The 26,956-nt window shown below is 39.8% G+C and overlaps 1 protein-coding gene across 1 annotated transcript; it reads left to right on the top strand.

Moving 5' to 3' along the window:
* Positions 1 to 3,966: 3,966 nt before the first annotated feature.
* Positions 3,967 to 17,142, top strand: CFAP97D2 (CFAP97 domain containing 2; the record flags this gene model as incomplete). Its single annotated transcript, XM_080363507.1, has 6 exons — positions 3,967 to 4,344; positions 7,838 to 7,918; positions 10,423 to 10,541; positions 12,389 to 12,581; positions 14,127 to 14,235; positions 17,057 to 17,142. The coding sequence occupies exons 1-6, from the start codon at positions 4,072 to 4,074 to the stop codon at positions 17,140 to 17,142; spliced, it is 861 nt and encodes a 286-aa protein (XP_080219633.1). The 5' UTR covers positions 3,967 to 4,071.
* Positions 17,143 to 26,956: the final 9,814 nt, after the last annotated feature.

The following is a 26,956-nucleotide window of genomic DNA, read 5'->3' as shown; positions in this document are numbered from 1 at the left end:
ATATGTATATATAAATAAAACTCCATATAATTATGGCAATGTTTTTCTCTTCCTCTTCCTCTCTTCCCACCCCCTTTCCCTTGTCTCAATTTCTCAGACAATAAGTGGGAAACAATTTATTTTTTTTTTCCTCAGCCAAAAATTAATTCCTGCTCAAAGCTTCCAGAAAGGGTCAAGTCTAAAGGAAGCATCTGGTAAATCTGCTTTTGTATCACAGTGGGAGCCATAGCCCTCACGTCTCCTTCCCTTTGCACCACTCCTTGCAGCAAGTGCTTGTGCCACACTGGAAAGGGTTTGCTCTGCTGCACACGTATGCATGGAGACACGCTGCCCGACTGACTGCAGCCCTGAGATGGAAGCAGCTAGGTATGCTGCATGCATAGGCAGAGCGGGTCCCACTCACCCCTGCAGGTTTTCCAGTTGCTTTTTTTATCCTCCTGACTACAGATGGACTCTTCAGTTACTCAGTTGGGTGGTTTGCTTGTGAGTTATATGATAAGGGTGTGTGCTTGCAGGGTCAAAGTCACAGTGTTGGATCCTATCATGTAACATACTGGACTGACCAAAAAAAAAAAAACAAATTTGGCTTCTTTCAGCATCTCCAAATGCCCATCCAGCCACAGTCAATGAATGAAAGGAGATTGGGTCTGATACTCAAGCACACCCAGAAGTGACACCAGCCAATCTGTGCACGTGCCAAAAGTCAGTCAAATGCTTCATAGAATATGGTGAGGAATTGCCATGACTTTAAAATAACTGGGAAAGCTGTCAGGAAAAAAAAAAAAAAGATAAAAACAACAACCAAAAAAAAAACGCCCCCCTCCCCCCCCTCCACCAATACAGGACTTATTTGCCTCTTCACACATACAGAAAACCTTTAAAGCTTTAGAAAATGTACACTCTGCCTCTTACATTTTCTTACTATATATACAAAGTTCATAGCAAAAGCAAACGGTGGAAAAAGGCACTTCTGGTCACAGTGAGCAACAATACCTTCAAAAACAGTATCTGTATTGGGGTGCAACAGGAGAAGAAGCATCTTCTCTAATTTATTCCATAACTGGGCCATAAGCATAAGCAGCTGCTGTAGCTTAGCCAGCCCGAGCTCTTCTTCTGGCAAAGATGGTAGGAGAGAAAAGGGCAGCAATTCACTAACCTTGGAACATAGTTCAAGGGGGAAGTAACTCAAGATTGAAATTCCTAGCAGCAATGCCACCTGCAGAGCTTGCAGACTGATATATTATATGAATGGGTTTGCTCAAAAATCAGACCCAAACGAAACAGAGACTAAAAGCCAAACCCAGAAACCTGTGAGAGCTGTAGGCTGCTGAGATCTCAGAAAAAAAGCTCAGCACACTCCAAATGTTGCCACATGAAAAAAATGGTCTTGTGTTGACCACCTTGCTTTTATGCTACAGAAAACACAATTCTCTCTGCTGAATGTATAGAAGTCTTGATATATAGGAGAAAATGTATTTTTTGCAAAAATCTTCTTATGTTCGTTATCTACTTACAGGATTTTTCAAAAAGAGGACCCAATGTGAAATCACTGTGTCTCTGCAACCATGAACTGCCCATGAATGAAACCCTTACCACTTGAAACTCTGAACACCATTAGTGACTAATCTGGATGACCTCAAAAACAGAACCACAGCAGCGATGACCTCAGTGAAGAAGACACTTTGAGAGGTGTTTGGGACAAATTCAACTATCGTCTCGATGTTGTTCGTACACCAGGTGGAAGGAACATGGAGCATTTATAAAAAAATTACCAAAACTTGATAATTCAGTAAACCATTTATAAATTTCTGTGTAATTGTAACATGTTGCCATTGTGAAATATACTGTTTCAAAATTGAGGCCGTATTTTTGAAACATCCTGTATTTCTCACCTGTTCTTCAGCAAGTACCTCTTGCTATCAAGAAATTAGATGCAAGTCTTTCTATATATAACATGGAAATTCCCATGGCTGTCGCTTCATAAAAATCTACAGAATAAATGTTTCAGAAACATCTGCTTTATCTTGTAGAGGTAGTAGATCCTTTCCTTTAGTTTGTTAAGGATGTTTCATGAGACTGCTTTGACTAAGTGGTGAAATGCTACTCTGAAGAATCTCCTGTTGTAGCTGTAAGTTCAGACCATGAAATTAGAATGAGATAGGACCTGATTTCCAGCACCATCTTCTGACAGAAAGGACCTGCTGGACCTTAGGTAGCCGAACATGAAAACCGTCAAATTTGAAACTGTTGAGTTTTGCTTTCCTGACCACGAAACAAAAGGCAGCTAGAACAAAAAGCACACCAAACCCCATTGAGAATGAAGGCATATATGGTCAACAGTTTCTAAAGGTAGAGAGAGACCAGGCAACCACAGAGGAAGTATAAAGCCACTTCCCTTCTATCACAAATTCTAATTCAGAAACAGTGAGGCTATTCCATGTTATTTCCGTTTCTTATTGGGCCATGTTTCCATCAATGTAAGAGGCTAAGTTTTCCTTGTATCTTAAGGGCTTTATCAAAATCAATGAAAAGATATTTTTAATGGTGCCCTTCATATCTGTTCACAACAGATCACTACACACGTAGCATTTAAAAGACCAAGGCCAAGACCTTGCAAAGCAAATGAGAATCTAAGCATTTCTGTTTGTTCAAGAGCAAAACACAATTGTATTAGTGTGCATGGTTAGATATTCTATATATTTGAAAAAATGCATTTCAACTCTGTACTCTTTATTATTTTTAATGTTATTATTCACATCTTCTACTACATTAACAAGAAAATAATAAGAACCCAAGCAGTTGAAAAAAAACTGCTTTTCAGTTCCTTCCATCATTTTTCTGAAAATAAGAGCATTTGCCTTACAGCTCAAAATTAGTATGTTACAAGGTTTTAATTTTTTGTCTGATTCTGTTTTTTAAGCACTATTTCACATCAACTTTAATAAAAATCACAAACCCCTGTGTCTAACCTTACTATTCAAACGCAAAAGTTAGTCAGGGTACCAATTCAAGAGACCACTGACCCTGATTCTGTTTTGGGTGATTGCTTGACAGATGTGTTGCTGTTCCCCTGCAGGCATGTGAGACACTGCATTAGAACAACCTGCACGAGCAGCCTTGTGCTAAAACATAATTTTTCCTGGTTCATGCTTGTACAGACTCAGTCTGGTTAGTGAATTTCGGTACTGTCAGTCATAGGTTCCCTCTTTACTTCCCAGTGCTTTTATACAGTGCGAGTTATCCTACCTGTTTTAAAGACCAGTGACAGCTGCAGAATGTAATTCAAGTCTCCTTAGGAGCTACGGGCCTTAATGACAAAATGCTCGAGCCAAAAGCCAGGTCCTTTGGCAGTTTGCTGGACCCAGCTTCAGGGTGCTCTGCACCACGAGGACAGAATCATCAAGTGAACTGTGTCAGCACAGAGTCAGCTTTGGAGGAGGCCATGCTGAGCCTGAATGAGCAGAAGCAGCTTTTCTATTTTTGTGTGGGCCTGAGAAAAAAAATCTTTGTCCATTCATCTCCCTGCCAAACATTGCCTACAAGGAATGAAAGTCACAGTGGCCCTGCAGGAGAACCAGTGGTCAGGTCAGTAAATAACTGGCTTTCAGAGGACTGACTGAGTTTTCTGTAACTCATTAATAAACACATGTCATGCAGATGAAGAAAGGTGAAAAGGCTGTTAAAAACCAGAACTATTTAGCTATAAACATATTTGCTGTGGCTTTTAAAAAGTGCATACTTATCAATGAAAGAAAAAAATGTTTTAAACAAGTTATTGCAGTGCAACAGATGACACCTCCCACTGTGGGTTTGCTCGGAACATTACTGAGGCGCGCTGTTCAATTCAAGGCTCAGCAAATATAGCCCATTATACAGTCCTTTGCATATTTACGGTAGTGTGCAAAGCATTATTAGTAGCTTACACCACTGTCTTTCCTTCATCAGCAGGAGGTAGGTCTGGCTAGCAAAGTATAATTGGCAATCTATTTTATATATTAATAAAATACTCTTTGGAATGCATGGCTATAACATTCACTTCTTGTTTGCTATTCATTAAATGTATTGTTTGAAATGCTACCACCAGCTATTCATTCTTTTTCGGAGCACCGATGCCATGACAACACCCACGTGACCGGCTACAAACATACCACAAGTCTCCAGGGCTTTGGTTTAGGAAAGGCTCAGACTGGTATTACTCATACTTTTTTTTTTTTTAAGCCCGGATTCAGAGATGCTTTTTTTTTGTACAAGATGTATCGATCCTACCAGCCAGTTTTACCATGTGGCAACAAATATCTTCAGCTAAAATGGGACAAAGAAAAGTATGAAGGACACAAGAAAAGGGTAGGTATGACTGTTTGATAAAGAACAGAGGCCTTCATGAAAGAATAAGCTTGCTCAAAAAGGCTACAGCATCTCTCTAGTCATTCTTAATATTGTTATGAAAGCTACTGATCAGCAATGAGGTACAAGAGACACATTTGAAGATTATCCAGCAAATATAGGTATAGTTTTTGTCTTCATTTAGAGTTACCATAATGATGCTCACCAATGTCAGAAGTGAAAAAGATTTGGACAGTTATCTGCTCCAAATCGATATGAATGCAGGACCACTGCCTCTTGAAAATCCATAAGTAGTGAATACCATCCCTGATGATTCAAATGTATTGCTACCTTAGGAAGATTGTATCACAATATAATTAGCTTTAATACGAAGAAATAATTCTTCATTATTTCCAGACTGGGTCTGTTTCATTAACTGTATAAAAATATCTTCCTTCCTTCCTTCTATTGTTCCCATAATTTGACTTGCAGGTGGAAAAAAGATGAAGTAGATAATTGAATTTGACATGTTTTTTCCTAACCAAATTGACAATATTGAAAGAAATAAATTTCATGCTGCATGAATTAATCTTACTATTGTATATAAGCATAGCTATTTAAACAGTAGTTGTTTTAAAGCAGGGAGCTGATATTAGCGTAGCCGAAATACTCTCGGCATCCACCGTGCGGACAGAACTCTCCTTTGTTCAGCATACAGAGCACTTCATTTATGCGCTAAGGCATTCCAAGGCCAAGAATAGAGGCCAGATACTATCATGATATATAGTGAAGAAATGTATTTATAGAGAACAAAACATTTCCCACAACTCAACTGTTCTTGGATTCAACACGAGTGTTAATTTCTGAGCACATGAGAAGCGGAAGAGTAACTACCATGTTGGGCAAAGGATGGCTCAGAATTTTGTTCCTTGTCACAAGGTTCACACACACAGCTCAATTAGTGACTAACAAGGTCTCCAATGGCCAAAGTGTGGCCTTCCCAAGTGCCCCTGTGTTGTCATGCTGGTGTGTTCCTGGATCCCCACGCTAGTTGCCCAGATACCGCCTTCCAATGCCATTAATTGGGGCTTGCTACCAGAGCAGTGGTACCTGTGGGTGGTGGCAACTGGAGGCAGCGACGCAATTTGGCAGGTTGTCCTGAATTGTGCAGTCCACATGTGGCACCAGCATTCACCAAGCAAGACGGGGATTGCCCTGAGAAAAGGCTTTAAGGGCCTCTGCCTGACGATGTGCAGGCTTAGCATTGAAGGAGCTCACACAAACCAAACCAGAGCAAGAGAGGAAAGCGGAAAAATAGGGAGCAAGGGAGAAAAAAAGGTAACATATAGGTACATATGTAAAAGGATATGCTTCTTGGAGAAGACCACTGAACAGATGGCAACGGTTAGGAACAAGTCATAATTTTCTCCATGATGCAGAGGTACAAAATATGCCAGCGTGTTTCTAGGTACACAAGAGCAAATACTTCCTGTCTGAGTAATTTTGTTATTTTCTTAATGGAAGAAAGGAACGGGGGGAAAAACAGAGTTTAATCTCCCCTCTGCAACTTTCTGCATAGAATTAAGTATAAAATGGCTCCAAAACCACCATAGCTCTGGACAGCACCACAACAGAGATTTGAGTGGGCTTAAAAAATACCAGCTTTTACCTTTACAGTTGTGCATATAAGGACAGAAGACAAATTAATCGTAACACTTTCCAGAAAATGAAATTATATTGATATGAATTCAATGGAAGAAATGTTGTTTCTAACTTCACCTTCTGTTGTTCAAGTTTGAAACAGTTTGCATATCTATAAATTAAAAACAGAGCTTGCATAGCTATCACATTTTATTCTTCACACCAGTGATTTCTACTGACTGATACAGTAACACTCTTTTACAAAGTGCATGTCTTCTTAAGGTTACTTTTAAAATAACTTAATAGCATGATAATGTAAAGCACACGAAGAAGCAGAGGAGATTGCAGCAGCAGAAGCCAAAAATGCAAAACCCTCAGAGATGTACGCACTTTAGTTCTGCTATCTGGTAAAAAACAGCTACTTAACATGATGGGACCTATAAGGATTAAGATGAGCGCTCTCTTCTCCCCTTGAAATCAGCTGGAGTTGAGAGCAGTCAGCCCCTTCTGGGATCCCACCTCCTCAGAGATGACTGCCACAAAAAAGCAGCTGAACGTTTTCACAAGAATCCAAGCAGTTCAACAGAATTTCAGACAAAGCTAGAAACTGCTAAACACTGTCCCAGTCAAGGCTGTAAATTGTTTGCCCTGTTTCAAAAGCAAGGAACCCGTCCTGGTGCTAAGTACAACAGGTCTGCTGCCAGGGATTCAAGCCTGGTCCTTGGCTCTTAGAATCATAGAATTATTTTGGTTGGAAAGGACCCTCAAGGTCATCCAGTCCAACTGTTAACCTGACACTAGCACTAAATCATGTCCCTAAGAACGTCATCCATTCATCTTTTAAACATCTGAGAAAGAGACGTGGAAAACTTGTGGACTCAGGCAGGGCTTTGGTCGTGCCCGGCTGCATGGTGCTTGTGATGGTGATGTGTCTGCTGCTCTTACTTGGCAGCCTCCCTTTTTAAAATAGCGAGTATTTTTCTCTTCTTTCTGTATTACTGATATATGTTTCCAAATAGCACAAGTCTGCCTGAGATGGAATGGTTCAGGTATGAGGTATGACAGAGGGAGAATGTTTATCACATGTATTTCATTACAAAAATCACGGTATCATTATTTTAACTGATCTGGTCTCACTCCCTGCAGAACCCCGGTCTGAGAGAGTGATCACCCCTCGAACTCCTGTCTTGCTCTAACCCCCATTACCAGCTTTTATTCCACAGGGTTTCTGCAGTCCAAGACAGCTCACAGATTATTATTCTTCCTGGCATATCACATGGCTATTTAGGTCAGGATGGAGATAAATATTATCATGCCACTGAACTACTAACTCCATTAGAATAATTAGATCCACAATTTGCTTTTGATGATCATTCTGAAGTGTTAATAAGAAGAGGCTTGGGAATACTTTCAGCACAAGAAGTCCTTTTCCGGTATTGCTCACCTCTTTCTGGCAGCATCCTAAATGTTCATCCCTTTGGAAGACCTGGCACAGCTTCAGAGTACCTAGGGCTTTTTTACACTAGCCCCTTTATTTCTGCTGGATGCCTAAAAAGAACTGCCTCCCTTCTCTTAGACAGTCTTTCCTGTATCATACCACCATGTATCATAACCAGACTGTATGTATTTTTACATTTCTCCAACATAAAGAGCCCTTTGCTTCTCCAGCAGATTTTAGAACAACTGCCTGTAACATTCTCATTTCCCACTACTCTTCTTCTGGGCAAGTCTGGCTTTGCTGATATAATGAATCATATGTTTAATAGTGTCACTGCTGGCTAACAAAACAGAACATGAGAATTAAAAGATTTCCTGTAATGATATGCAAGGGTATTTCCAACAAAAATGGACAAGCATTTCATTTCTGTTGCAGATCCAGGCAGCAAAACCATCAGTGGACACAAGCTCTCCTGCAATATACAGCCACCTTCAACTGAAGTTAGGGAAGCTGAAGGTATGGTATTGGCTATTTCACAGAGCACTGGCATGCTTACCTTCACATCTCAAAGAAAACAAAGAGACTAACAAATGGTCGCAATTCAGGGACTGTTTTTTCCCCTCTGTGCAGTGATTGTCGTTACAGGACTATCAAGATCCATTAATAGCACACTCCCAGCAACATTAAATAACTTAGTTGGTGTTTATGATTATTGATGAAAACAGGGCGCTTCAGATTAACAGTGCTGAAGTGTTCAAATAGCCTCCTAAAAGATGCTTCTGCACGACCATGAAAAACCATCGCAAATAACACGAATAGCACAATCATCAAGAAACATGCAGAGCAATGAACAGAATAATAGGATGTTAACATATTCAGTGCACAAGAAATAACAATGGGTAGCCTTGACTGGCAGTTATCCTTCAAAATCTTACCGCTCCCAAGAGGCAAATTTTTATTAAAAGATGAGAGTGGAAAATAAATTGTTAGCTAATTAACTCTGCTCACTAAAAGGAAACAACAACAATTAAAAAACCCCAAACAAATGTGAGCACAGTAGAAAATAAGTGCTGCTGAACTCTTTGAAAGACTTAATTTCCAACACGGTGCCCCTCAGGCAATGAGAGTGCAGCCCATGTAAGGGCTTCAGAATTAATTTCCTTAAAATTGTTTATCATCTCATTGTGTGACATAATAATCCCCAGGCACCTTAAAATCATTTCACTAGCAAAACAATTAATTTCTTCTCCGTGCATAAAGTCATGTGCTATATTAGGACGTGCATTCAATTGCCCTTGTTAATTTTTTCCTATTACTGTAAAAATAACACTGATAAAGTTGCTTTGAAAATGAAACGTTGCATAACACCCCCCCACACACAGAGGTTAACAAAAACCCCACCAAAGGGAATACACTGCATGTTCTTAGACATGTTTCTTTCAACTATAGGTCCTGATATCTGGAAGTGAGACTGTGATCTTATTCTCTTTCTCATTCTCCTCTTTTCCAAATTGCTAGGAAGAAAAGAGAAAGGGAAAGAGAAAAAACCCCTCCAGTGTTGCAATTTTCTAGTAATCAGTTCTACTTACAATCATTCTCCTCACAATAATTCTCCTCAAGGTTACTCAGAGCCTGATGGGATTATTTAATGCACCAGTTTTAGGTACTTTTACACTACAGTGTGACCAGCATCTGACTCGCTTCCACTTTGGTTATAAACCTCAGCAAACAAGGCAGACACACTAGATTCCCTACAATACTTGCTACTCTAACATCAGCTGCTCAAAACTATCAGAGCAGGACGAGCAGGATTTCCTACTTGTTTTATAAAGGACACGCGATATGTTTGGAGTGCCCAGAATCAAATATGGGGGGGGGAAAAAAGAAGTGGGGGAAGAAAGGAAAAGAGTGAATTAGTGTGCTCAAAACAAGATCATTTCTTCACTGACACTGTTCTGAGATGCTTTTGAGAAAGTGATGTTGAAGTCCAGCTATGAAAAATGCACTTTCCCTGCTTTCTTCCATCCAGCTTCTCTCTGATTACCTCTAACTCAACCCCACTGGAAAAGGAATTCTTGGGACTCTGATAACCTCAAAAATAAGTTTTTGCCTTAATTTTCCCCCCATTTCTTCCCAATTCTCACAAACAAACTTTTAGCACGAATTTGTCTTCTTTGAAAAAATGGCAACATTTTTTACAAATTAGACAATGCCCCAGGTTATCCAAAGGGATTCTTCCTCCTCCACTGAACTCCTTCAGTCTTCATCCCACTTTTGACACAGTTAATTTCAGAGACTGAGATTATTAATGCCTTCCATTTTAAAATCAAATTTAAAGAGGCTTAAAATCATGCTAATGGTGAGCAGAACTAGCTTATACTGCCGCATACATCTCTCTCCATTTGTTCATTACACCCAGTTGTTGCTTCTCTTCTTACACCAGCCTGCAACCCCTCCAGGACAAAAATGGCCTGCAACTGGACTTAATCCAAATCTCACTGAAGTCAATGGAAAAATTACCATTTGATCCAAAGTCCACTGAAGATAACAGAAAGACTCCCATTGACTTCAGAGGAGCCTGGATAAGTCCCATCATGTGTTTGTACAGTATCTATCAGAATCCTAGAATCTGTCAAGAGTCTATGAAGGCTGCTAGAGATGAAAAAGATAACGATGATCCTGGAAAACACAATAACAAATATTTATAGACGTTCCACTTAGACTGATTAAATGCCTTTGGTAATCGTGTAGGCTGCTGGTGTGGTTGCAGGAAAGTGTTTCAGAGTCAAATTCACAGCATTGCAAAGGGCTTTCTGTCATTGCATCACCATTAAAATGGTGAAACAAAGGGTTCTTTCAACACTAACGCAGAATTTTACCTCATCAGTGTCTGTCACGCTCTGTGTAGAGGAGGGAACAACCATTGTGAACACCCCATTAGGTATCTGTGATATATCACTGCTGCTTGCTGTGGCCTTGTAAAAAAGAAAAGCATTTCTTTGTCCCTTCTGTATACAAAGTTGGAGGAAGACCGACATTCCGCCATCGAAAGAGAGAACCGTGTGCTGCTGGAGAAGATTTCCCGCATCATGAGAACAAAGGGACAAATCGACAACAAAAATGACTATAAAGCCAAAAGGTAACATCAGCAGCACTATTTCTATATAGTTATCAAGTTACCTTCCCAGTGACAAACATAGCTAAGGATAAACTGCTCTGTGAGGACACGTATTTTAAAAGGCAGCCTAAGGTATAATCAGCATTTCAGAAAGCCATTTGCTTGCCCTGTCACATGAAATCCAATGCCGAGTCATTTTCACCCTACCCTCTGTTGAAGAGAAGATTGCTTTAAATTACTTTTTCAGTTTAATAACTGAGGGAATGAAAAAAAAAGAGAGAGGGAGAACATTGCCCTACTTTAAGGAAATAAATGAAGCAAACCTATTATCTCTCAGCAAAGCTGTTGTTCCTGCTACATGAGTCATTGCTGCTGACTTTGCCAGTTGTTCCTACAGACACCTCTGGAAACAGAGAGATCCAAAGCTTAGAGATGAAATAAACACAGAGCAATAAATAGAATTAAAAATTAAAAAGTGGAGCAGGAAGCAGGCAGAAGTGAGAACATAATTTACTGCCCAAAGGAGACCAAGTAAAATACGCCTTGAAGATTTATCACTAGAGAGAACCACTTTACATATTTTTGATTCAGGAGGAAGTTCACACCCTGCATATGGCACAGAAAACGAGTCAACAGCAGGGACAAGCTTTTGAAGTGAAGCAAATGGTTTGTATAACTCAGGTGGTGGCTGTTACCTCCTGTGATTCATTTACAGACAGACTACTTTGTGACAGACAGACTGCTCATTGGGCCCTAAAGTGTCTCCAGACAGCAAAATGCAGCTCAGGTACAAATGACCTGGGTAGAACTCACTACACGTCACCATCACAAGTATGCTGACATTTGCACAGTTCATAGGGAAGAGAGAAATTATTTGAAAACTGAGTTGGTCATGTCCACATCATGCAAATCCACATCATAGTGCTTGCAGCTTGTCACTAGTGAATAATACCCAGATCAGAGCAGACATCAACAAGCACCAGTTAATGCCACTGCTGAAGGTGCGATTCCACAAGATATGGAAAGAGAACAGCATCGTCCCCCTCTTCATTCCCTGTCTCCCTTCCTCATTCAAGTGGCAAACTTGTTGTTTTCTTTGGATCAGCTCTGGTTTTCATCAAACCTCTCCATTAGCTAATTAAAGTTGAGACAGAGCAGAAAACTAACCCAACAAAAATAAACAAACCTTGATAGTTTTTCTGCCACTTTCTGCAAAGTGATGGATTCCAGGGCTGGTGCAAGGGGTGCAGAAGACCACACAGCTGGAAGCAGTGGGGAGATGAGCAGGGGAAGGAAAAGAGCAAGTCTTTCCCTTTTTTGGTGGCAGGAGACAGCCACCAGATCAGCTGAGCTGCCTGGGAAATTAGTCTAAGAAGTTTGCAAGGTTCTTGAAGCAGTACGCTTATCTCCATTATTGTCATGCTTCCCAGCTTGGTTCACCAGGTTTGTACACAAAATAAACCTACAAACTAAAGTAACTGAAACTGCTTGTTAAGCATCTCAGACACCAACCATGCTCTCACCTACAGTACCCCACTACAGAAGTTCCAAGCCTGGAGGGCTGGCATTAATCCAAGCCAAAATTAGCGTTTTTCCTCTTGTAAAATGCAACAAACATCCATATAGGGCTGTATTCGGAAGATACTGAACAAAGATTATCCTCTTAAGAAGGGCAAAAGGATTGGGTTGCAAGGGCCAGTTAATGCAGATCAAGAAGGGGCAAGTCTGCATAGGAGAGGTATAAAACCTTAGGTGAATCTTCCCCTGACACAAGATTGACAGATATTTCTTATTCCAGGTTCCCAGACTTGGGAAAATAAACGAGTGTGAAGAAGTTTGACTCTACTTATATGGTTTTTCCCCTCTAGTTTAAACGCAGAAAAACGAAAGCAGGAGCAGCGGAGAGTGAGCCAAGAGAACCGTGTCATTCTGGATAGAATTACAAAGGCCCAGCCTCACTATCAGGTTCAGCGATGGCACGAGGATTGGCAACGAACTGAAAAATACATGGCCAGCATTGCAAGATATCCCCGTGGGCAGTGTAAATCACACAGCCTGAAGGTAGCCCTGAGCTTCTGTTCTTTCCTTCCCGGTTATTTCTGGATCGGAACTGCCCATAGAGCACATTTCGCTGCGCTTTTGCGCTGGGGATTAACCGCACGTGGCAGCCAGGCGCACAATCAACAGCCTTTCGTTTGTACAGCCACTCAGCAAATGAATCCCAGAGCGCTCCTCAGACTTTATTAGGTGATTTGCAAGTGCTGTAGTTTCTACAATCAGACTGTCCCCCATGGAGAGATGGCACTCTCAGAAATAAATGTAAAAATAGTTATTAAATAAAAGAAGCAATGGCTTACTAGTTCCCTGAGAGAAACAGCCAAACACTGCAGCAACATTTGAGGTGACCAGGTGGGCATATGCATTAAGGGCTCCAAACCCTACACTGGCCCTTCTGTGCAAAGTGAACAGCTTTGTATTTCCATTAGTAACAGAGGTAAAGAAAACAACAACAAAACAGCTATATGAGGTTTTAGCAAGCTTTCCCAGAGAAATAAAATTAACTGTCTTTAGTCTTTCCATGTCCAAACTCCCCGGCTTTGAGCCTGTTAACTCACAAGCTCCCAACTTTCCTCCCAAACCAACCCATGGGAAGATGCAGCACATCAGCTCTGCCTTTACCCATCCTCCCTGTCATCTTGGACTGCTGGGCCTCCATGGTCATGTCTCATGATTCGGGAGGCATGGCCTCTATCATGCGAGCCTGATTCAACATATATGGGTGTGCCTCAGTCCCTGTATTCACTGCTTTACCCACTACCTCCAGTCTGAGGCCACTGACATGAATCTTTTTGAAGTCTGTAGTTTCTGGACATATGTAAAAAGATTTTCAGAGGTGTAGCTCGTGCAAATCTATCTGAGTCTTCACAGGACAGTACATAGTATTTCTTTTATCCCCAGACTATCCTTTTGCCAAACCTTTGGTTCCAGTTCTAATTCCAGAGGATTTGGAAAAAGCAAAGAAAAAGCAATAAAAATTGTGCCAATGTAAATAAGAAACAGAACCTCTCACCAACTTCTGTCCAGAGACCATTCTTGAATAAAACGGTACCATTTTTAATAATCATTTCCAAAATTATTCAGTCTGAGGCAGAAAACAAGTATAGAAAGTTTCAACCCAAACAGCTAAGACTTGACAAAGAAATAAGCACCTGAAAGAGAGATTTCTAAAATGGGAAATATTTGGGAGCTTTAATTGCTGTGGAAGTATCATTACAAACCAAAGAATTCTATTAAAAAGGTAAGATTATAAAGCCAGGTGCTCCATAATCAGAAAGTACCAAAATTATGGCTGTATTTTTCAGATATTTATATGCTCGCCAACTTTTGATTTTGGCAGATTTTTACAAATATATAAACAAATTCCGAAAGAGAACTAAGTACATCCTGCAACCTTTCCCACATCAACTGTTAAGTCTGTGCTCCATAATTAATAATACCTGTAAGAAGCAGTCACTAGAAAACACTTTTTTCCAGTCTCCAGAATCAAGGCAGTGACAGGTTCTTTATTTTACATATATTTATACTGATTTCTTTCGTTTCCGGCAGGAAGAGCAATTTAAAGAGAAAACACCTAAACGAGACAGAAAAAGAAACAAGCAACTGAAAGAAGAAGGTGTGAAGAGCAAGATGAAGGAAAGAGAACATGCCCACCATGGTAAAGGAAAGAACAACTAGAACAAGACTAAGTTCCAGAAATCGCATTATTTCAGTAGTCTCCTGTGAAAGCAATTTAGGAAGTAGCAAAGGGCTTGTATTCCCTCTTGGATAAGTACAGGATTTGGAAATTTTGCTGTCGTAAGCCTTCTGCTTTGGCCTTATTCTGGAAGTCACTCCTGTCCCAGCATGGTGGACCAGCAGAACAGTGGGTTCTGAGCCCATTTTGTGATTGCAGCCCTGGGCATCAGCATACTTTGATTTCAGTAGTTTAAGTTAAAATATCACTGTTCCTATGTGGGTGATAATTTCTAGCATTGGAAAAGACGGGACTTGAGCAGGTGGTAACCTTTTCTATGTAGGTAAATTCAGCAAAAATTATAAGCAGAACTCCAGTTTGAGCAAGGGTGTCTGGGAGAAGAAGCTGAAAGGACTCATATAGTTTAGGATAGTAGGGGGTTAAGTATTCTATAGGAGCGTAGATATTAAACATCCTGGGTCTTCAATATAATGAAAAAAAATCATCAAGTAAAATGGTATAAAAGCCACTTGCCTTATAATTACCAAGAAAACTCCTATGAATTTATAAAAGCTAGCAAAGAAGGAGCCTAACTGGGAAAAGGATTGTAACTGAGCAACTGTAGCATAACTAATTGATCTGATTCAGATTAGGGGGTTTTTTCCCACATGACAATTTTCATCTCGGTATCCGAAGTCTTCCCAGTAAGGAGCCAGTTGGCCAACAGTAAATACTTCAGAGTGAGGGTGTTGGAAAGTCTTCAGAGGCTCTTTGAAGCCTCCGAGCCACATGCTATGAGGGGGAGCACTTGGTGGACCAACACCCTCCCCTCACAGCAGCAGAGACCACTTCCTTCTTCACTCATGATTTTAAGCCATTTTTGTGTCAGTCACAGTAATTGCATTCACAGAGCAAAAATACTAAAAATACATGGAATTTGTTTCTAGCTTCGTTTAAATGGGATTTACCAGCTTGAAGTGGGGAGAAGCAGCACCACGTGAGCCATCGGCTCTCTGCATGTTATAATCTACCGCTCTTTTAGACCATCATTGATGTATTGTTCAGGGGACAGACACTTTTGTTCTGAAATGTATATCTGGTATTACTTATTTTTTAATTACACTTTTTCAAAAGATAATGTGTATTAAAATCACAAACTGATCTTAGTATAGCGAGGTAGCAGCATTTCTCTCAGAAAAGGTATCAATCAACACCAAGCATCAAACCAATATCAGCTCTTGCTTTATCTGAAGTAGAATTTAAACTACAACTATTTTGGAGGCTGCCAACTTTCCAAGCAGATGCCCCAGCAATAACTATTTACATCCTGGCACTTGGAAATGCTTTCTATGACATTTTCTCCTTTCTCATTTGCAATATGGTTCAGCGAATAATGTTTGAAGTGCTAATGATGAAAACTTATTTTCTGAAGCACAGAAACTCTAAAATACAAGATTTTGTCTTTATGGTACTGAACTGAGAGTAGAAATAACAGCTACCATAACCACCAACCCTCCAGTATTTCAATGACTCTGCCGTACAAATGCAAACTCCTGGGTTCAGAAGATTCACACCTTCCCAGGGCAGGATCCCCAAACCCACCACACCAGAGAGAAAAGCTTCACCATACCTAAGCGCCTGGGTCAAGAAGGAAAAAGGATTCTTGCTTGCCCAAAGCAGTGGTGGGACTAGCCCAATGTGCTGTTGTAATATGTGTCCTAGGGTGCATTGAGTAGGCCCAGACCCAGCGCAGAGTGCGTGAGCCCCATGCTGTGGTCAGCCCCAGGGCTCCATGGCTGGATGGAGGTCATCTCAAGCCACCAGCCGTGATGGGAGAGGGCCAGGGCAGACAAACGCATCCTTTGTTGTGCACCTCTGTTACAGCAATCACATCGGGCAAGCACACATCAATGCTTTCCTCCAACTGTAGCACGTTTCTGAAAGAAAGGTTATGCATTCTTTAAACAAGAGCCAAAAATACAGTAATTTAATGAACCAAAATTTCCGTCACTATCAGAGGTAAGATGCCAGCTTGGCTTTAACAGCAGTTTGATTTTTTAATGAAAATGTCCTATGTCCTTATCGCTGAAGTCAAACACCCCTGAAGTCCTCAGCTTCACAGATCACCAGGGCACCTGTAGGGGCTCATCTGTCCTTAACAAATTATATCACTGAACAAACCAAACAAAATTATTGTTTCCTTTTCTTCTTTAAAAACTTCAGACTGGGATGATAATAACCTAAACTGTTTGACTGAATGCCACTTGCCTTAAGTACACTTGCCTTATAATTAAGTAGAAACGTTACTCTCTTCAAATCCCTGGCTCTAAAGGTAAAACACTTGGCTACTGAAACACTGGTATGATTGCAATCTAAATACCTGAAACAACAGAGAACTTAAGTACCACATAAAAAAAGAATGTTAAGAGTTACAGAAAATGTAAATCTGAGGGTCGAATTCTGCTTCCATTTTCACTATTGCAAATCCAGGCTAGCAGCTTTATCTTTACTGCAACTGCTGTGGATATATTAACCTTACATTAAGAAACCATGTCAAAAGAAAACTGGTGATGAAATTTTAAAAATGGCTGGGCCAAGCTTAACTACCAGCTCACTGCCATGGAAAATCAGAGGTCACTCTACCCCTTTTACTTCTCTGCTTGTGCCCCTCTTCCATTTTGTTTGTCTTATACCACCACTTGTGCTCTTTAAACCCTAAGCAAGGTCAGCTCCAGGATAAAAGTCACAAAGGAAAACCTATTTTCTTATTTTATTTTATTTTATTTTATTTTAATTTTTCCAGAAAGGAGAATAGTTTTCCAGTGGGTCAATGAGTTGGATCCATTCACCGAAGATGAATTTGAGAATGAAGCTCTGCTCATGCAATGAAGAAGTAAAGCCACATATTCCTTTGGTAAAGTGGAAAAATGGTTACTCAGTGCCTGGCAGTATTTAACACCAAAATAGTTCTTCTGAGGGTTAACAGAAACACATGGAGGCCAGCAAAATGGTTGTAACTCAATAATCCATGTTGCTTACCATGGAAAAATTATGAATATAGACAAAAGCGGGGTTTGTCCAAGTTATGAATGACTAATATGGTTTCACCACCACCCTCCTTTTAACTGGATGAACACCAACTATGAGTATATTTATTTTATTATTACTTTATATTTACCATAGAAAGGAATATTATTTAAATATTCCTGAATAATTAGGGGGGTGGTTTGTTGGTTTGTTTATTTGTTTTTAACACAGAGTTTTTATGATTTCAGGAGAAAACTATTTACCTGGATTTCCAGACTCTGAAGTTTAAGCAAGAATAATGAGTTGAAACCATGCTGCCTGCGGTTTAAAAAAAATATGATAATAATTCAGGCTTTCAAAAAATGTTGCACTTATTGCATTAAAAGTTGTGAAACTGAAATCTGAATTGTGAATATTTTTATTTGTTTTGTAGTTACAGAACATGCAGAGTTCATGTTTTCAAGTCTTCCTTTGCTCTTACAAAGTTAAAAAACCTTCTTTTGAAGGGTTTTCACCTGATGTCTCAGCAGGAACTTTATATATATATATATATATATATATATATATATACCACAAAAATTGTAATAAAACTTTAACAGTGAAGATCTTTGTTCCTTCCCAACACTCATGTTTGACTCTCCTTGCTAACCTCACTGAAGTCAGTTTAATTGTTCTATGTTTTAAAAGTGTTTCTAAAAATAAATGGTAAGGTTTATTTAGAAGGGATGTAGTAGGTGTTTTAAACACTTGTATGTGTTTAAAAATTAAATCAGCACAAAAGAAGTGCAAAAAAAAAAAGGCAGCAGCAGCATGCAGCAGCAACTAGAGGTTACCGGGACAGAGCACAGCATGGTGGTTTGTTTAAATCTGTGGTTTCTGCTGCTGATTTGTCCCTTCAGTATTAAAATGTTTTCATGCCTCCATACACCCTGCTGTGGAGGATGGAAATGCTGCCTCAACCACAGATACAAGGAATTCTGGCATAAAGGCTACTGTCACATTAGTCAGAGGGTCACATTTCAGGACAAGCCAACTAGATCACCAAGTGAAGTAGCTCAGGTATAAGAAGAATCTGAACTCTTACATATAATACAAATCAATCTGGCCCCAGGCACTTCTGCAAATTAAAGCACATGTACCTACGTCTGTACACAGATAACCACAGAGTTCAAGATCCAGGTTCATGAGTCAGTGAGAGGTTGGTGCTCAAAATATCATGTGTGGATGTCACTTCCTTGCCAACATGAGGTCCAGTTATTCTTCTGCTTTTCTACAGATGAAAACCCAGAATCTGAACAAACATATGAACCACAATGTGTGGAAGCACTAGTTTGTTGGGCTACAGGAAGACACTGCGTAATTTGTCATCCTGAAGTACTGTTACAACTCTCCAGTTTACCAGCTAACTTCTGCTTGGACAGTATCTATAAAACCATACATGGGGGAAAATATGGGACATCAGGAGAAAGAAGATCCCGGGGGTGGGAAAGAAGGACCTTACAGGAAGGAAGATGGAGGTATGGTTGTTGCTGTGCTGCTATGTCAGAGGGGCAGGTAATCAAAAATCTCCATGCCTGCTGTTGTTCCAGCCCTCGTGCATTGTTTCTGGCAGGAGCAGCCAAAGAAAAGTTAAATGAGGAAGGAAAGCTGGAATGGAACATCCTGGTCACCTCCACATCCGGCACCGTCCTCTGTTTCCTTATTAGCCAAATATAACCCAGATTTATTTCTCTGTGGTATTTTCTTTTGGATCAGCAGATTCTTTATTTTTTAATTAAAGCAAATCTTGCCAAAGCTGTAGGAAAACATACAAGCTCAAGAACAAGGGTAATGATTACTTGCCATTATACGTGTGTGTAGAAGTGATATATTGCTACCTCCTAGCAATTCACCTATCTGAAAAACAGAACAAAACCAAGGTAATATTATCAAAACCATAGAGGAGTAATAATTTTCTTATCAATATATATAATGCTGAAATAATGCTGAAATCTTTCTTCAGTCTACAGAGGCTTGACATTTACATACATTGTTAAAGGAAATGAAGAAAAACCTCCTTTGGTAAAAACAGAGATGCATCTTGTGAAGTGAATCACAGCTGCCTTTCTGCAGTGTTTTCTTGTAACATTTTTTGAGATCTTTAAGAGTCTGATAAAAGGAATCCAGAAACAGACAAGAAAGATTTTTTTCTTTTTATTGCCTATTTCTTTGATGCCCAGGACTGACAGAAAATTAATTTTACATTCTGCATCAACCAGCAAATTTTGAGTCTCATTTCTATTCTAAAACTCGTAGTTTTCTTCATGAATTAAATATGGCACCCAGTAACACAGTCACTACAGTAAAGCTGGAATTTTAGTTCCAATAATACATTGATTAAACTCTACCTTCAAGAGTTTCAGTTTCAATATGACAAAGGTTGCTTTGATTGTCTCCCATCTGCATTATCTATGTATTAGGGTTTAAGTACAGCGCCGTGATTTGGGAGGCATGTGGAATCATGCCTGTCACATATAATCTAGACACATACACACAAATTAAAGCCCATTGAGCTGGATTCCCTGGTGCCTCCCTGGAGCTCAGCTGGCATAGCTGCACTGAAAATTGGTCCCATTATCAGGAGACAGACAATCACTTCTCGCCTCTGCCTTCCCCACCCCCTCCCGTTGTCCTTCATGAGGCCTCTTGCTGCATCGTTCGTGTGCTGCCAGCGCTTCATTGCAGCGACCGCAGCCTTCAAAATGCTCCTACCACTTTGCTAATGCTGCCAGGAACAGAAGCATTTGCTGAACAGTGTATTATTGATAATGGGTTTAATTTGGTCACCTCATCTCTGCCAGGTTTCCACATAACAGAGGCATGCAAAGCAAACCTGGACGAGCTCTTTTAACAGGCTGCATAGGGCAAGCTTCATTTCACTTCTAGGTGCTGTAGCTTGAAGCTTACCACAAATTAGAATACATGTTAACAGGTTACAGTGTGAGGAAGTACAGTCTTAACCAAGCATAGCTTGCATCTTCCTGAGGACAACATGACAGATTTTGGGCCAGTTGCTGGGTACCCAGCAAAAGGGGTGCAGTTGTAGGTTGGACACACAGAAACACCTGCGAAAACCCAATATGAAAGACAAACAAAGAGAGTATAAACCATCAGGAAATACTGGTTACTCACTAGCCAGAGTTCCTGCTGCTTTTCTAGTTCATGCCTTTTGCAGCAGTTTGATCTCCGTTTTGCTAAGTGTTTTGTGTGGCCTTGAAAACAAGCTTCTGCATGAAGTACAAATAACTTCATCTTTGCTGCTGTTTTAACCTGAGTTAGTTAGCTTCAATTAAGTGATTTCAGTTGAAGCTTATATTTAAGTATTTTGCAGTACAGATACATCCTCTATCAGACTTCTAGAACACAGTAGCAGCCACTACCTAAAGCGTTTCAACATCACAGCTACACCCTAGGCTAGACAAAACGTAGCTGATTAAACAACATGAAAAGGTAGACAGGTTGGCAGGGAGACAAGAAGGATACAGACCACCTGACTGGTTCAAATTCATTATGGGTGCAGATATACATGGAGGCATCTCTCAGTCCATTGGATTAGGTTAGAACCTCAGCTGAAGTGAGCTTTGCCTCAACTGTGAAAAATCAAAGCAATATTTGCAAACCCTTCATGGCATCAGCTAAAAAAAGTATAAAGCACAGATCAGATTGAATACCAATCATGAAAACCTGTGAAAGTTTGCAAATCTTCAGACATGGGTAAAAAATATATATATATATATATATATATATCCACTTTTGCTGGAAAACATCAGACAAACAAAATTCCAGCAAATGGGTGCAAGTGCTTAGAGCCAGTCAGGACTTGAATTAAGATTGATTTCAAGTACGTTAGAGATCCAATCTGAATGTTTTACACAATTCATTTCAGGTTTTGATTTTGTGAGCTGAAGGCAAGAGCTCATTTCCTCTATGCTCAGTACAACTAATAACAACTGTAAAATGGTGCTGGCTGCCTGACAGGGAATAATACTTTTATCCTCTGACCTTTCTGAGAAAAGGACCAAGGCTGGCATAGCTGCACACTTGCACATTTTTTCCATCACATTAATATATTATCCTCATGCAACTAATTAATACACTGTAAACACAATTTTATTTTGATGTTTATAATTTCTCAGAATCAGGGACTTCTGCTATTGAGTTTGTAAATACATACACTTCTAAAAAATATTGCTTCTAATTGAGTCTCCTTATAAGAAGAATAATATTTTGCCTTCTACGTTACCTCAAATACCAAAGATAGATGTTAGAGTTTGACATATTTGTTCTGGGTGAAATCAACATTCTCACTGCAAGATCCATGGCTTACATGCCAAACCTACCTGGAAGGTTGGGGAAAAAAAAATCTCAGATTTGGAAGTTTAAATTAAGTGCCCAAATAAAATATCTCATTTTCAAAGGCATCCAGCATTTTCAGGCAGAAAGCAAACAAAGAAAATCAAGCCTTCTTTTGTTGGTTGTCTAAATATATTTCTATATCTTAATTAGATAACAAAATTTGAATTAAGGTGTTTGGTTCAATTTTTAAAATATTATTCATCTGACCACACTTGTAATGGCAAACAGCTCAAGCCACTGAAATGAAAGGGTAGGCTAATTGCATTAGGTTGAAGCATGCAAAGGACTTGACTTTACAAGCCCTTCATATACAAAACTCCCAGTGCCTGCAGGATCAGGTCCTTACACGGTGATCTGAGACCTTCCTAGTTCTTTTCTTCTTTCTGTTTTTTATGCTGGAAGAGCCAGGTTGCCATCTGGCTGCCTGGACTTGCAGCAGCTGCATGAAATAAACTCAAGCAAACATATTGGCACAGGTGTGATTAACAATTAGAGGGAGCGAGTACTGCACATTAATTTATCTGAAAAGAAAGCTCGTGGGGAGTCCACACCTCTGAGTACATGTCACATTCCACCTTTTCAGCTCTAGAATTTATTCTTCAACCTTAGTGGTCTGGGGGAGGCTGCATCCAAATCGTGGCTCCCAAGCATATTTTGGGTTAAACATTTAAGATGAAACTTTCACTTAAACCATATGTGGTCTGGTCAACATATATATATATATATATATAAAACTTAAAAAGGTCTTTTGATAAGTTCAGTGAAATTCTTGGATTTTTCTGGTTTATTTGAATTTACTAGAACTTTTAAAGGTGCCATCCCAATAAGCATTCTGTTTAACTTGAAATACAATTTGGCTCAATAATGCAACTAAAGAAATAAACCTCTTTGCACAGAAGAAAGCAAGAAGCTGTTCACAAGTTGGAAATGGCCTTAGAAAGACTGGGAAATTACTAATTACAGTCATATTGTCCACAAACGTGACTGGGATCTTTATAGATCTTTCCACGTGTCTCTTGAAACACATGTTGAGCAAATCTCTCAAACGGTGGAAGAAAAGACTGTTTTCTCTTTACATCACGGAGGCTTTTTAGGCTCCAGATGAGTAATTTTTAACCCATGGAAGTGAAATGCATAGCTCTTTTAGAACCCAGCTTCTCGTGGCTCGCTTGCAGAGCGTAATGGTGTTAATTTGATTGTGGTTGAACGTGTGAAGTTCTAGGAAGTGGTTTTCAAATCCTCAGTTTCCGCAAGGACAAACAATTCAACTTGGTTGAGTCTGTTAAGACTGAAAGCCCAGATCGGACCAAGTGTATTCAGAAGAGAGCCCAGGCTGTTTCAATATGAGAGATCGGACAGGTAGATAAGAGAAAGCTGCGCCACATGTATGGTTTTGTGTTTAACAGGGCTACCAATTCTACTAATGCATGCCAAAGGTGAGTCAGTTGGCAGAAATCATAATATCTATGACAGTAACACACACTGAGGCCGGTTTGCTGTGCTACCGAAAGAGTACATTAATCTAGAGACTAGAACAATCCAGCCAGCAGTTAGGAAGGAAAAAAAAGAGAAACACAACCAAACAAACCTCTGAAGACTCATGCCAAACCAACAGAAATGCCACTTACATTCATAAAGCTAGCATCCAGATAACCGATCACATTTCATCGTGAAGAAACATGCTGCTATCGCCCGAGGCAAGCACAGAATCTATGAAGGAACCAAATGGGAAGAAATGAGATATTAAGCCTGAACTTGACAAGCAACATTCCAGTTCCTGCCATGGTTTTTGGTGACACGTGATATTAGGAAGGTGGATTATTCTATGGAATTTGTTACTTTTCTGTGAAATTCATCTAACTGTAGCAAAATGCAACCCAGAAGATCAGGACAGGATTTATCTCTCTGGCCTTTGAAAGACAGGTAGGGTGGGCTAGGTTAATATGCTGAGGAATGCAGCTCAGGGTCTCTATTTATTTTGGGAGAGAGAGTTGAGCCACGTATGTATATTTGTGTACATCTCCTTGCAAATATTGGGAGCTAGGCTAAGTTGAGAAATACCACAGGCAGACATGAAATGAAACAATTTTAAAAGCATGTTAACACAATGCTCATGAGACTTGCTTTGAAAGAATATGTTGTAAAAGAATATGCTGTAGTGCTGTATGCATGTAGACATGGTACTTATTCTTAGCCCAGGAAAAATTTTGTCCGTGGTACAAGCTCTTTTGTTATCAATATGAGTAGTGAAGTATGCTGACATTTTATTCACCAACTCATGGCTAGATTCTAATAAAACAACCTAAATCTTTCCTACCGTGAGGGCAGTCAGTTATCACAGCTACAATAATGTTACTTCTCTGTTTTCTAAAAGCAGTGGAAAAGTATCCCCAGCTTCTGTGAGTGCAGAGAATTCAACTACTAAGGGATCATAGACTAGCAGCATTTCTAGGACTGAATTCATCACACATACCTCCATTCACTCTCAAAGGTCCCTGGGCAACTCTTCCATCTCCTTCCTTTCTATGGTGAGAGTTCAGCGTTATTTCCCACTCCTCCTTGTCATATTTATTTCTCTCAACAGTGTTATTTCTTTCCTGTCTTAAGTCATTCATAGTGTTACCACATAAAATTCTGAGCACAGATGAGTTAAGGGTCCTATAAGATGTACATCAAAACCAGGTTTTTGCTCTGCTGACATTTGTCAAAGTGCTTGAAGCTGTGATTGTTTGCCTCCTGTTTCCAGTCTCTAATGCCCAAAACATTACAGTTCTGCCCACTGATGCCTAAAACATTCCCTAAAATATTTGCATTGATTAGAAATAGCTTTTAAAAACTAGTGCATCCAAGCTGACAGACAGATGACAATAACTGTGTGGCCTCACAGCTTCGACCAGCAAACAAAATAGAGGCATCATAGCAAAGCTTTGCTCTAACTAGTTTGCCACAGCTTTGCTTATAGCAGCAATCACAGATGACACACTCTTCAGAGCAAGGCTCCTTTCCTCTGCCCCACATTTAATTCCTTTTCAGTTTGAAGATCTCTAAAATCAGAAAAAAATAAATAAATAGTCAGCTGTTCAGCACTTAAGGCTGCAAAATGCCAGGACCACTTGAAGCTTCACATATCAGCTGTTCTACATGGTGCCTTTCTTTCATCCTGCCCAGCACTAAACAGGAACAGAACAGACAGGAGGAAAATGCTGCTCGGGAGCCACTTGCCTGACATGTGCAGCACACACCTACTCCTGCATTTTGTAAGCAGAGCTGTCAAGTCTCATGCATAAAAATCAGCCAGCCAAACTCTGTTTCAATTTATCATGGCAGCACCAGCAACTCGCCCACTCCAGACCAGTGGTCCTGGAGCAGAAGAGAGGTGGTTGCACTATAAATCAGCAAAGTCTTTGCTTCCCATTAGGTTTCCTCCCTTCCCTTCCCCCCCCAATCCACAAGCAAAAAGGACTTGTGCTGGAAGAGACACTTTCTAGGGTTGCAGCCTTCCCCTCCAGTACATCTTGATCGCATAATACGATATTGCTGAAGAAAGACAGATCACCCAAAAAGGTGTGCCCTCACAGTGCAAGCCAGTGCCTGCAGCTGCACACACTGAACAAGATTAAAATAATGAAGGCTATAGAAAGCTTTCTAATTCCCCATGCAACTCAGGATGAAGACTTGAGACTGATGCAACTCTCATCTTTAATTAATCTAAAAACCAAGAGGAGGTTCTTTCCAAACTTGAAATATGTGTGAAGAACTCATCATCAATATTAAAAAATAAAATACTCAAGGAATAAGGCTCTGCCTGCTTAGCCAGGCCGAACAGGAGCTAATGGTACCAGTTCTGCAAGAGGCATCCTCAGACCCTTCTGACTAATGTGACTCCATGGCACTTCAGGTCCTGTGGAGTGGGTCCTATTGGGTTCCATAAATCTAGACCGAGACAGGGCATTTATCTCAGTTTGCTCATCACAGAAAGACTACAACTACTTGTAACATCATTGCACATTGTGACAAATGAGCATGGGAAAATGCAAAACACAAGTTATGCCTTTGTAAAGATTGCTCACAAATCGCAAAATAGATATTTTTTTTTTACCTCTGCTAGTTAAATCTTTGTATCCATTTGTTTGTCTTCCTTCCAGATGAAATAAAATAGCCAAAGAAATAAAACACGGCCAAGCTTGGAATGGTTAATATCTGGATATGAGGAATACAGGTTCAATTTGTGAATGAACGGCCCCAAGACTCATTATAATCCCGTTTAACAGTGACCCCTAGTGTTGTTAGGCAGCATTTTTGCTTTTTGTTGGGTGTTAGGCAAAGAATATCAAATAACCCAGACTAAAATAAACCTGCTTTTATGCTGCAGGACCATATAAATGCTCAGCCTCACAAGGGTGCATAGAAATCCAACCAAAAGCAACAGTATGATGCTGTGTATTGGTTCACCATTTCTCTTTAACCTTAGTATTGCAAAGACCAAGTTTCCAATGTCTGGCTGAAGATTGGAGGATTATTTCAGAGTTTACCAAAAGTTTTTTTAAAAAAAGAAAAAGAAAAAAAGAAAAAATCTCCACAAGAACTTTGATTGGCATATGTTATGGAGACCTAGATGACAAATTTGTTGATGACATTTTATTTTGACAACATCTTAGTAAGGTATTATCATTGTGCAGTTGAGCCTATTGTTATAAATGTGATTAATATTTGGTCTTATTATTTGTATGTTTACATTATTTACATAGGGAAAAATGTCATGGCATAATGTCTGTTTTGGCAAAAGTCAGGGTCTACATTTGTGGATTTCAAAGGTTATTAAATGCTGGCTGGCTATTTCTAATTAGAGCCATATAGGATTTCCAAAAAGGGAGGGGCTGAGCCATATCTAGAGTGGAGCAGGAGAGGAAAAGGCAAGGAGCGGGGAGTCTGGAAATAAGTAGAAGAGAAACTCCAGATGCTGGGCATAATGGCTGCATGAGCAAACATACTTAGAAAAATGAAGCTAGAGAAGACGGTGAAATTTATGACATTTTTGTGATCTGTGGGAAACATTAAAGACAGAATGGGTACAGGTCTACAACTACCTCTGCAAACCCAGACTAAAATGTGTGTACCCGTGACCACATGTGAAGTGTCTCGTTTGACTTGAATTTAACCAAGTATTTCCAGCAGCAAGCACAACACAAATAAATAAATAAATAAATATTTTTAAAAATCAAAACAAGACTAGTGTGTATTTTACTTTGGTACTTCTACAGCAATTCAGATCAATAGAAGA

This window comes from Nesoenas mayeri (genome assembly GCF_963082525.1).
Source record: "Nesoenas mayeri genome assembly, chromosome: 1".
NCBI lineage: Eukaryota > Metazoa > Chordata > Aves > Columbiformes > Columbidae > Nesoenas > Nesoenas mayeri.
This window is presented reverse-complemented; position numbering and strand designations above follow the sequence as displayed.